Source organism: Notamacropus eugenii, chromosome 3, assembly GCF_028372415.1.
Source record: "Notamacropus eugenii isolate mMacEug1 chromosome 3, mMacEug1.pri_v2, whole genome shotgun sequence".
NCBI lineage: Eukaryota > Metazoa > Chordata > Mammalia > Diprotodontia > Macropodidae > Notamacropus > Notamacropus eugenii.
This window is the reverse complement of record NC_092874.1, coordinates 215716230-215728483: the sequence shown is the minus strand read 5'-3', so window position 1 is coordinate 215728483 and position 12254 is coordinate 215716230. Positions and strand designations below refer to the sequence as shown.

General features: G+C 36.3%; 1 protein-coding gene across 6 annotated transcripts in view; it reads right to left on the bottom strand.

The window, feature by feature from the left end:
- Positions 1-498: 498 nt before the first annotated feature.
- SINHCAF (SIN3-HDAC complex associated factor) overlaps positions 499-12254 on the bottom strand; it is a 38086-nt gene continuing 26330 nt past the window's right edge. For 5 of the 6 annotated variants that reach the window (XM_072654396.1, XM_072654402.1, XM_072654400.1 and 2 more), the window contains 5 exons: positions 8527-8674; positions 5786-5885; positions 4808-4934; positions 3009-3159; positions 499-2646 (listed from right to left, as the gene is read on the bottom strand). In XM_072654396.1, the coding sequence (XP_072510497.1) occupies positions 2484-2646; positions 3009-3159; positions 4808-4934; positions 5786-5885; positions 8527-8654 (669 nt within the window). In that variant the 5' untranslated portion in view covers positions 8655-8674 and the 3' untranslated portion in view covers positions 499-2483. Of the gene's footprint in view, positions 2647-3008; positions 3160-4807; positions 4935-5785; positions 5886-8526; positions 8675-8930; positions 9053-12254 lie in introns of all 6 variants that reach the window. The other variant, XM_072654399.1, reaches the window with a different exon arrangement.

Here is a 12254-nt window from a genome sequence, read left to right as displayed (position 1 = left end):
AATTGACGCTTGTCAGATATGCTATAGAGGGGATTCTTGTTCAGATATGGGCTGGACCAACTGAGCTGTTGAGTACCCTTCTAAATGTGTACAGCAGAAGGAATTTCTGGTGACTGAGTCCTGGCCTATTGTCACTTAGTACCTTTGTGAACTGATCAAGTCACTTCTTGTGCTTTAATTCTCCTGTCTATAAAATAAGTATGACAACACTTAAAACTAAAACGGAGCCAAGAAAGAGGACACATACTTGTTTCCTCTAGGTAAAGAGAGATCTAAAGTGGCATAATGCTATAAACAATGCCAGATACAGTGACTTAAAACAAAGTAATTGCCCCATCAACTGCACGTAACAGTTGAGAGGGACTGCACAAGACAAAAGAATTATTCTTCATCAAGTCTATTTTGAAGTTTGTACTTCCCATGGCTTAATATATACATACATACACATATATATATATATATATATGTATATTTTGTGAAGACCAAGAACATTGGTGGTTGTGTTTTCTAAATAAGACTAAATTTATTCAATATCCTAGGAAAAGTTTTGATTATATGAACAGTATAAAAAGTACAAAACAGATTGGAAGGTTTCTAATACATTAATACAAAGTGCATGACTACATACATTACATCCTACAGGCAAAGGAATAGGTGGAAGAGGGTGAAGATGACTGTGGTTGAGGTTCAGCAATAAATAAATAAATACAGAAGTAGAGATGATCTATATTATAGTATATTCTACCATACTGCAGCCATTAAAAATGTACAAAAAAACCCATTTCAAAATAACTCAGGAAGAAAATGACAATGGCTAGGAATCATGCATGCACTTCCAATACTGTAGCTCCACACAGATAATCTATCCATTTTATCATACAGTAATGTGCATGGACATTATGATTATGTATCCTTTTCTCCAAAATGAGGAGTGCACTGACTAATGGAGGAAATCTAAAAAACTCTAGGGGGCCCATAAACATGGCTCACTCCTCATTCTTGTGTCACTTACAGAATCCAGTCTTAAAAATAAGCACCACATCATGGTACAAGAGAAACAAAACTCTCCTCTTCTTCGTTTTCTGCACTGATTGGGTAGAACAGGTTGAATTTATCCTCAAAATTGGGAACATTCTCAGAGGTTTTTGTCAGTGTGATGAACATGCAGTGGGTTCAGACAGGAAATGCTTTTCTTGAAGCCATTTAGGACCCGAAGAACATCATGTGCAGCATTTATTTTATCCTTAAAATCGCAAGGTTTGGAAAGCTTGAATTAGAAACAAAAAACAGACCCATTCTATATCCCAACACCTTTTCCTTCCTTGTGGAAGTTAATATTAAACATACAAAAAAAAGACCAACTTGTAGCAGTGCACTGCAGTATATCCCAAGAGGTTAAAACAAGTTAAATGACCACCTATGTAGGTGAAACCTTCACAAAGGTCAACTGAAATAATCCAGAGCTAAAACTGAATCATGCAGGTCTTTGATGGAGTCACTAAGCAACCTATAGACAAGAGTTATATATAATATAGAAGAAAAATGTCAATTATTTACAGATGTGAAATTCCCTAGGAAATGTGCCCAGAAGCATTAACCCTTGTGTTTTGCACAATCCTGCAGATATGCATAATTGTTTCATTAAGGTGGATCACTACTTTTAATAATCAGTATGTACAGTGTATTCTCTACCCATGCAGTGATGCCTCCATAGTAAGATAATAAGAAGTGTCTAGTCATTCTTCCCAAAGACTCGCTACATCTCCTGGAGGACCTGCGGCTTTACTTTTAGCAATTCCATATAAATTACTATTTTCTTAAACTACTAAAAGAGGGAGGAAGCAATACACATAAAAAAGGTCTCTCTTTGTCTTAAATGTAAGGAATGCTAACTCCTCCAAGTTATCTGCACTAGAAAGGTACAGTCTGTCCTGCTTAATCACTCAGTAGTACAGGTTTGAATCATCAAAACCTTTGCAAGACTTCTGTGTTTCAGAATTGTTTTTCAATGCCTCTCTGGTATTTAAGTCCTTTTCACTGATCTGTCAGATTTGCCTTCACAAATGTTATCACTCACTTAAAAATGCCTAATCGCTGTTTTTCAATAGAGAAAGACTAAACTACATATTGTGTAATATACAAAAATCCCATTTCTGCCTTCTATACCACCCTCGATGTTCACTCATTAATAAGGGATTAAAAAAAACCCAAAAACTCAAAGAGCATTTTACAGCAGCATTCAGCTTTCCTATCAAATACGTAGCATCTTAAATATTATGTACAATCTTTTTAGTAAGATAGACACTGACTTCAGAGTTTGTTGAAGTGGAGGAAAAAATGAAAAGAAATAAACAAAACCCACTTAAAACCTTTCTAGAAATTGTCTTTTGGCAGGATAGCAAGTGTCCAAGTGAAATAAAGAGGGTCATTTTGTTGTCTTTCCTATACTAATTCTCAGTCCCCCTTTGTGAGAAACATTAGAGTCACCATTCCTCCTGATTGGAGACAGGCAGAGATTCTGGCCCCTGCTCCTCTGGTTTTTCTGCAGCTGCTTTCTTATTTCCACAACAGGGCTTGAATAGATGTGTGTCTATTAGAACTTCCCCAAAACGCCCTTTGTAGATAATCCCACAGCATACTTTCTGTCTGAAGAACAAAATAAAATCACAATTAATCTGGGAATATACGTACACAGAAGGAAAATTTGCCAATAACCAGCACCATAAATAAGCCCACAAGGTCCCACTTCCTCAGTCTTACTACAATTCGGGAGAGTCCTTCAGCAGATATCAATCGGCTAAGTAAAGGGTTATAATAGTCATAAGTTTATGTTTCACCTTTTTCAAGTGAAAAAGCACACAAAATCCCAAATTTCTACTTTATTCATGATTCCTACAAAAACTCCAGGGATTAGCCAAAAGCTACTTTGTTGCTTAGAAAGCAGGAAATAGTGGCTAATAATTTAGATGGCATGCAAGTTGAGATAGATGTTTCCCATGGATCTTTACCTTTTCCAGTATGTGAGATCTAAAAAGGAAAAGACTGGTGTTCTGCTAGATCCAGAGCCGATCTCCATATCTGATCCATCATCAGACTGATTACTGTAACAAGGGGACTGAGCTGGTGAGGCACTTGAGGTGGTGCTATGAGCATCAGAATCTATAAAAGAGGGAAAAGTTACAAACAGAAAATAGCGCCATCCTTCCCAAAGAACAAGGGCACGTAATTTCATTATAAACACGATGAAGAAGCTGGCATGGTAACAATTTAATTACTTTAAAAACAAACAGAAAAAAAAACATTTTATAAGATGGCTCATAACCAAGAAATTATCTTAACCAATGCCCTATCCATTTATTGTTAACGCAATAAAGAAACCACTGACTGTAGTAAGCATCTAACTTCCAAAAAATCCAGCATTTACTATTCCATTTTGTCTCAGCAATCCGGAATGCTGCATTCTTTCCTTATTCCTTTCATCTATGGAGCACTTTTATGCATGCTACTCAAGTCTTCCACCTTCACTAGGGAGGGCTTAGGTCACATCGTCCTACCATTTTTCACATTGGGGGTCTACAAGCAATTACACCTTCAGACAGAAAATCTTTAGTGACCAGCATTAGGCAAGGGTACACCACTGCCCTTAGTAATAAGAGTACTGAGCTGCTTGTGTAGGTGAAAGAAGTGCAAGAAAAGTCATTTTCCCCTAGCTCAACTATCCTATGCTGGACTTCAGGGCATGCTGTATTTTACAGCCAAAAGGGGAACCAGCACCACCGAGATTTATCTCCCTAAGCCTCAGCCACCAACACTGAACCTGTTCTCTTATCTGTAGTGTAAAATACCTGGCTTTACCACTTCTGATAGGGTTATTATGAGGCTCAACTGATATGACTGTATTAATTAGTAATAAAAAGCAGTACATGATGAATGCTAAATTAATGGTAAGAGGAGGGCTTATTTCCAAATACAAGTGCCAAAGAGGCAGGATTTGAGCTAAGGTTTCAAATGGAAAGAAAGATATCTGTCTCAGTTGGCTTTTACAATACGGCTAGAACAATTTCTAAAACAAAACTCTGCTCAAAACACTTAAGATGGGTCCTACAGTCTACAACAAGTAAAGTCTAAACTCTTGGCATGGCATTCAAGACTTCCATGATACAGACTCCATCTATAGCATGGCATGGTGGATCAGTTAGATGATCTGGGTTGAAATCCTAGCTCTGTAAGTTACAAGCCAGATGATCCTGAACAAATCATATAAATGCTCTAGGCTTCAGTTTTCTTCAGAGAAGAGGCAGGGATCAAGGATGTGCAGGATTTGGACTACAATCTCCAAGTATCTTTCCAACTTTAAATCCTATGATCCTGCATTCCTTAACTCCCCATTACAATGCCTCATGGGTCCTATATTCTAGTCACAGGCACCCTGCATTTTCCCACCTAGCTATTACTTCTGCAAAGAAGGCCCTCAAGCACATGCAAAAATCCTACCTATTATTTCAAAATTTGAAGAATAGTCATCTTTCCCTTCTCTTGACTCTCAGGGAATATTCTCCCTTGTATTATAGTTATTTATGTAAATGCTTTACTCATTTCCTACCATATTCAGCACACAGTGGGGACTGAGTTTGCCAATAAAAAAGAATACACAGACAATAAGACTAAAACTGCGAACAAATCAAGAATAAATGCATCAAGTTTTAAATTTCAAAAAATAAAATAAAATATATTCTCTAACCATCTTTGGATTCCAACTCGTTTAACGAATTACGTTAAGAGAGTAATTCACCAATTTCAAACTTACTGTGGCGTTTGAATTCCTTCTGCAATTTGTTGATCTGGTTGCTCTTTATTCTACTTCCAGAAAGAGTTTTCACTTTCTTTGGCTTTAATGTAGTCTTTAGACTGGGTCCAGCCCTTGCATCTACCACCTGAAAGGAAATGGTGTATTTTATCACCATCTTTAAAAGGGGCTCCTTGTCTGCCTAGAGCTCTGTCCCAAGTACTCAGGAAAGTGAGTTTAAGCACCTAAAGCATGGCTCCTAAATGGGAGTATACATCTGAGCACAAAGTAACTCTTTTATTGTTTCTGAAGAAAACTCACAGAATTCTAGCAGTTACATGATATTTCTACAAAGGACTTTGGTTAATAAAGGTTTCAGAAGATCTAAAATCTAAACAAGTGTAAAATGAGTTTCGGTAATTATGGATGATTAGCATTAAGTTATTGAGAAAGTCAGATAGGCTGGGGTCAGTGATTCCACCTTTGATGATTATCATCTCTGTGACCTTAAATATGTACGCTGAGGATCAACTATGTTGTTCCCAAAGATGCTTGGTACGAATATGAGAACTGATATTCTACTGTACTGAGCCAAAATATTCATTTCTAATATTTAATGTTCCCCAAACAATGACTTATGGAAAAATAAGCAATACTTTAAAATATTTTAAGGTCAAAGGTAACCTACCTCAAGAAAAGACCTCATAAAGACAAACTGAATTCTAGAATAGATATTTTAAAAAAACAACAACACAATTTTAAGTCCACTTGTGGAACATCTAGCAAGACAGTGAAAACAATACACCTTGTCTTCCCCGAGAAATTGAGCGTTGGCAAACAAAGCTTCTCCTTACTTTCAAAGGAAGTTTGGGTTTTTGTTTTTTTTAGCATTTTAGACGTGTTCTACAATTTACAGCAGCTATTTAAGAAGAAAATAAAGCAAGCATCACTTTGAAGAACTGTAAAAGAGGAATAACTAGGAGAAGGAAAGAAACTAACATGATTCCAGTTTTTTTTTGATCCTGCTGGTAGCTTCTTCCATCTTTTCACCAGAAGCACACAGGCATTACAGATGTCTCCTGAACGAGTCTCATGCAACCTGATAAGGGGGAAAAATAATACCCTGATTTTACTTCTTTAAGAATGTAAAAACATTTATTAAAGTACAGTCTACATGCATCTCAAATTTTAATTCCAGAAATTTCTACTTTCTTTGCCCTAAGAATTTATATTTCTAGAATTCACATTTAATAAACATTCTAGAAAGTCTACAACATAATGTCAACCTGTGGTCAATTACCAAATGCAGCCCAAACCAGAGTTAAATGTGATTGGGAACAGTTTAACATAATAAATAAAACCAATAGAGATAATGTTAATTTGACTTTTTAATTTAATGTGACATTCAGGGATGCATTCTATTACAGTTTGACATCATCATTCTATAACACATTCTAGAATTTAGGAATTATAAAATAAAGTTTTTAAAAATAAGAATAAAAGTATCACTTTGAGATTCATTTATAATGCATGTCTGCTGCCAATGAACTTTACCTAGAGTTTTATAAGCAATTAAAATTCAATATATAAATATCATCAAGTTTCACATAAACAGCTCAATTAAAACAATGTAATAAAACAAAACATAATAGTAATTAATATAATCCCATGTGGATGAATCAGTTTTATCCCAACCTTTTTTGAGAAAGTTATTTCTGTCTCTATTTTAATGTATATTGGTTGAAAGAAGAATGGAGAGGCAGGGAAAAGTTGAAACAATGAAACAAAGAAACAAGAGAAGCCACTAAGCCTGGCTCTGATCAGGATAAATGAAAAATCCACTAGCTCAGGGTTTCCTAAACTCATTTGGCTACTTAACACTTTCAGGGTTGGAGACACAATTACTAGTCTAGGAAACAATCGCTCTGGGAAGGGGGCAATGAGGTATGGGAGAGGGACAAGTGGGCAAAGAGAGAAAATCCAGGGTTTAAAAAAAAATACAGAAAAGTTACTGTCCTTACTCTGACTTCAAATTTAATATGTGGGTGGGAGTAGGTAATATTAACAGAATAAAAATCTCATAGAACTCTTTCAGAATGCATGGAATATGGAATGCCAGTTTAAGGAATGCTGTTTCAGCAATTCCCAAGTCACTTCAACTATGGCTTAACAAAAAATGGCAAATCTTGTATTAACAAACAAACCTGTGCAATTAACTTACTAACATAAACACGAGAACCACACTGTTAAAATACTTAAAACCTTGAAGATCTTTGATTTCTTTGATATCAGTACTTATTACACTGATATCGATCAAACCATAATTTTCATAAGCTACGGTAGTCAAAAATATTCATTTTATGGCCAAAAGGCTGGTTCCTGGGCCTTTACTCCAAGCCACAAGTTTCATACTCTTGTGGCCAAATCACCCGCTCCCCCCCCATCTTCCATGAGGCAGTACAATTTAAGAGATATTGTCAAATAGTTCGTGAAAGCTTAATAATAATAAGAGCTAACATCTTGCATACAGTGCTTACTATGTGCCAGGCACTGTACTAAGACTTTGCAATTATGATCTCATCTGGTCCTCACAATAACCTTAAGATTAGGTCTTTCCGAAACAATAATAAAAATGAGCTGCCCTGCCCTTTTATCCCTACTCCCAATCAGGCAGTGAGGAAAGGTCTCTCCACCACCACCTTTATGTCCTTTACTTGTCTAGGGACCCCAGTAGCACGGTGAGAGGGCTAGTAATTCACTGACATTACCTTAGGTCCTTCTAACAAGCATTACCTTCCATTCACTAGAGTAGACAGCATTTACATCAGTAGGAACCCAATCATATTGCAATGAAGTTGTTTTTTATTCGTTTGTTTTGGTTAAAAATCCACTGGTGACATCATTGTGAAATAATGAGTAACCTCATATAAGATATGTGGGAAGGAGCGAAGTAGCTCAGTGGATAGAGGGCTGGGCTTAGAGTCCTCAAGATTCATCTTCCTGAGTTCAAATCTGGTCTCAGACACTTACTAAGCTATGACCCTGAGCAAATTCTGTTTGTCTCAGTTTTCTTATTTATAAAATGGAAATGGCAAACCACTGGAATTTTTACCAAGAAAACTCCACGTGGGGTCACAGAGAGTTGGACACGATAGGAAAACAACAAAATAAATACCAGCTATGTAGCACTCTTAATACCATTCTGTTACATTAACCAAAAAAACCCCTCAAACAATAAAAGGAAAAATATGGGAAGGCTAAATAATACAAAAAGCAAAAATATGGTTGAAAACTTTCACAAGTGACATGGATAGGAATCTCACATTCTGAGAATCACACTAGCTGCATGAGCAAGGAAGGGCCGAGTCACCTAACTACACTGACCCTCAGTTTCTTTATTCTGAATACCTCCTTCAAACTCTGGTAGTGAGTACCAAATGGGGGAGTAGAAGTACTATAGAAACTTAAATGATCATTAACCATTCAAAAAGGCATAGAGTCCAGGGCTTTAAAAACTCTTTCTATACCTTTTCAAATGGTGGATTATTTAGCGTTTCTAAGCGCTTATGATTCTTCATATGAATTTCTAATAAAACTGAAAAAAACAGTACAGTATTATCAGTAGCACAACAATCGGAAGCTCGCTGCTAAGATTTTATTGCTGTATTCATTTCATAATGTGGGAATTTTAATTTAATAAAGAAATTTACAAACTGTCATTCACTTTCAGATGATCTTACCCAAAACAACTCTGGAAATCCTTCTCATAGCGCTTACTGTCAGTGAAACGAGAACTGGAGGACTTGGCTCTGCAAATACAGCAACCCTCTATACTTCTGTACATCTTTGGTTTGTGGAAACCAAACATTTTGTCTTCTTGGCAGTAGCCTGTAAAGCAAACAGGAATCGATACAGTTCTGTCAAGGTATGTAAGAGGCATCAAGCTGCTCAGACAGCAAGAACAAACTAACTTGTCACTGGATTGACATATCCTCAAACATCAAAAGCATTTTAAGTTCTAACTATGTATTATATATTGTTCAAAGGGCTGTGGATAAAAAGGCAGAAACTGCAAAGACAGTTCCTCTTAAGGGGTATACAAACTATTAAGTGCACAATACATCCTGAGTAAAAGTAAAGTCACCTAGAACAGAGACAAAGAAGGCTTCCTGCAGCAGGTAGCAGTCAAGCTGAGTCTACAGAGAACCCATGGATGTCAAGAGGTGGAGGTGAGAATGGAGAGCAGTCCATTCCACGTGGCTCTTTCTAAACGTAAGAGATAAATGTGATGGGAACACATTTATGCATTTTCACTTTTGTCTGTCCAATGAAAGGTAGTATTTCACTTGAGGATATTTAAGATATGTCTTCATTACTTCACTTTTCACACTAGGAAAGATTTAGGCAGGGTAGGTTAAAAGTAGGAGATAAAAGGACAAAAGACTTTTAAGAAAATGTTGATTAATATACGAAATACAGGTTTAGGACTATAAGGTATCTTAGAATTTATCTAGTCTAATTGTTGTATTTTATGTATAAGGGAACTTTGACCCACTGCAGTAAAGTGACTTGCCCAAAGTACTGAGCCTGAATTCAAACTGGATGTTTTGTGTCCAAATCTCCCCCTCCCCAGCAGAACCACTATGTCTACTCACACATCAGGGTGACTATGTTCTAACAAATATGAATTAGAGTTATAAAAGCAAAGTAAGCCTTTAAGATAGACCTAGATACCTTTTTAACAGCAACTTACAATAACGAGTCCATTTCTTAACAGTTTTCAGATACTGGCTGTTATAAGCATTATTAAGGATTGGAGATTTTTCTCTACAGCAAGGTGGTAACCATGTCTAGATCAATACACTCATGTGCATGCTAGGAAAATTAAAGTGATTTTTAAAATGATAAATGGGAAATTCTAAGGTGGTAAGTTCTTTACTGAATTAAAAGGTCTAAAAAGAGTTAGTAAAGATTAAGAAAAATCCAGGTTTGAGTTTTTTTAAAGTGTTAAATCAAATAAAGAATAAGATCCACTGTTTTGCTCCTCAGACCTATGTCTGTCTGTATGGCTATTCTGAACAGTTATTTCACAAAAACATATTTAGTACCTATTCTGAGAAAGCAAAGGAAAAACAAAAGCACAGAAGAGGTTAAAAAGCAGAGGGATCACAGAATGCCAGAAGCCCAGTTCAGCCAGAAGATAGGGCTGGTGAAGAACAAGGATAAAGACTACTCAGGAGATGTGATGGATCGAGAATGAGGAGGGATTTAAATTCCAGACTAAGGAGTCTGTGCCTTATTGTATAGGTAATGGGGGCCAGTGGAAGTTTTCTGAACTGGGAGGGGTACAGAACCTGGCAAATCTATGAATAAAGGATCGGTGAAAAGAAAGTGGTGGCTTCTAGGCTCAGAACTGAAAAGGATTAATCTAGTCTAATCTAATCCACAATCCTAACTTTATGGAAGAATAACATTCAAGGTCACATAAGTGGCAGATGGCAGTGCAGAGATCAGAAATGTCCTTTGACTCTAAATTCTGCATTCTTTTTCTTATACAAGCCTTCGTCTCAGAGTGGGACAATTAGGATGGGGGGAGTATGAATGAAAACAACTTCTGGTTAAGATGGCAAAGTGAAAGGTCAAAGGAGTCCAACTCCCACTCCCCCAAGAAAGGATCTAAAAGGTGCATCAGATTGAATAATGATCAAGAAATTCACAGAGAAACAGTATTTAGTGCCTTCAAGTGTTCTGATGAGATGATGCAGGGAAATTGGAAACAAACCAGAGCTCCAAGTGGACACATCAAAGGATATGCAAGCTAAGGAGTCAGGGTCTAGCCACAGCCCAAAGACCCAAATGAGGAACTGATGCTGTAAACATAAGTAAACAGAAGATATCAACAAAATGAATAATTACTACAGGTCTAGAGAAGCACCAAACTAAAGGTGAAACCAGAAGAATAATTTTATATCAACTACAAAATAAACCCTAAAAGAAAAAGAGATTTGGCCATGAAAACTACAAGAACAGATGGAATATTTATAAGAGAATTCTATCAAATATTCCATAAACGACAAAAATAAGAAGTGTTCTTATTAAATTCCTTCCATGATACAAATATGGTCATAATACGTAAACCACAGAGCAGTAAAATGGAAAGAAAAACAATGATTAATATCCCTAATGCAATTGGATGAAAAATTTTTATTTTATTAATATATTTTTTCTTTTTTCTTTTCAGTGTTTTACAATCACTATCATATAACTTAGATTTTCCCCCCTCCCTTCCTCTCCTTCCCCCCTCCCTCCTGAGATGGCATACAATGTTATATAGGTTCTACACATACATTCCTATTAAATACATTTTCTCTGTAGTCATGTTGCATAGAAGAATTAAAATCAATGGGAGAAGTCATATAACAAACCAAGATGATCTGCTATCTTCTGTGACTGAATTCCATAGTTCTTTCTCTAAATGTGGAAGGCATTTTGCCTCAAAAGTCCTCTGGGAATTTTTTAAGTCTTTGCATTGCAATGAAGTTCTAAGTCTACCAGAAAAAAATCCTCACACACTGTGGTGGTTGTTGTGTACCAAGTTCTCCTGGTTCTGCTGCTTTCACTCAGCATCAGATCATATAAGCTTTCCAGGCCTCTCTGAAGTCTTCCTGTTCATCATTTCTTATAGCACAGTAGTATTTCATTATTTTTGTGCATGTGGGACCCTTTCGCATTTTTATGATCTCTTGGGGATACAGTCCTAGAAGGAGTATTGCTGGGTTAAAGGGTATGCACATTTTTGTAGCCCTTTGGGCATAATTCCAAATTGCTCTCCAGATCAGCTCTCAGCTCCACCAACAATGAATTAGTGTTCCAACTCTCCCACACCTTCTCTAATATTTATCAATATGTTCCTGTTTTGTCAGGTTAGTCAATCTGATAGGTGTGATGTGGTAGCTCAGAGTTGTTTTGACTTGTATCTCTCTAATCAATAGTGATTTAGAGCATTTTTTCATATGACTACAGATAGCTTTAATTTCTTCCTCTGAAAACTGCCTGTTCATAAACTTTGACCATTTATCAACTGGGGTGATGAAAATATTTTAAATGAAATATTAAGAAGCTACAGCAATATATCACAAAGATCATACATTTGACCAGATTGGATTTATGCCAGGAATGCAGGGTCGTATTAAAAAATTAACTGTATAGTCAGCAAAATTGAGGATATAAAATAAACTCACACAGATCATTAGCATTTCTGTATATTACCAACTAAACCTGCAAGAAGAGATAGAAAAAGAATACACTAATACAACTACAAAACTCCGTTTACAGATAGAAAAACAGACTTGAATAACTGGAGAAATATTACCTGCTTCTGGGTAGATGGAGCCAATATAATTTTTAAAAATGACTATGACCTAAATTAATTTCTTACAGTGCCACACCAACCAAACTTACCAAAAAG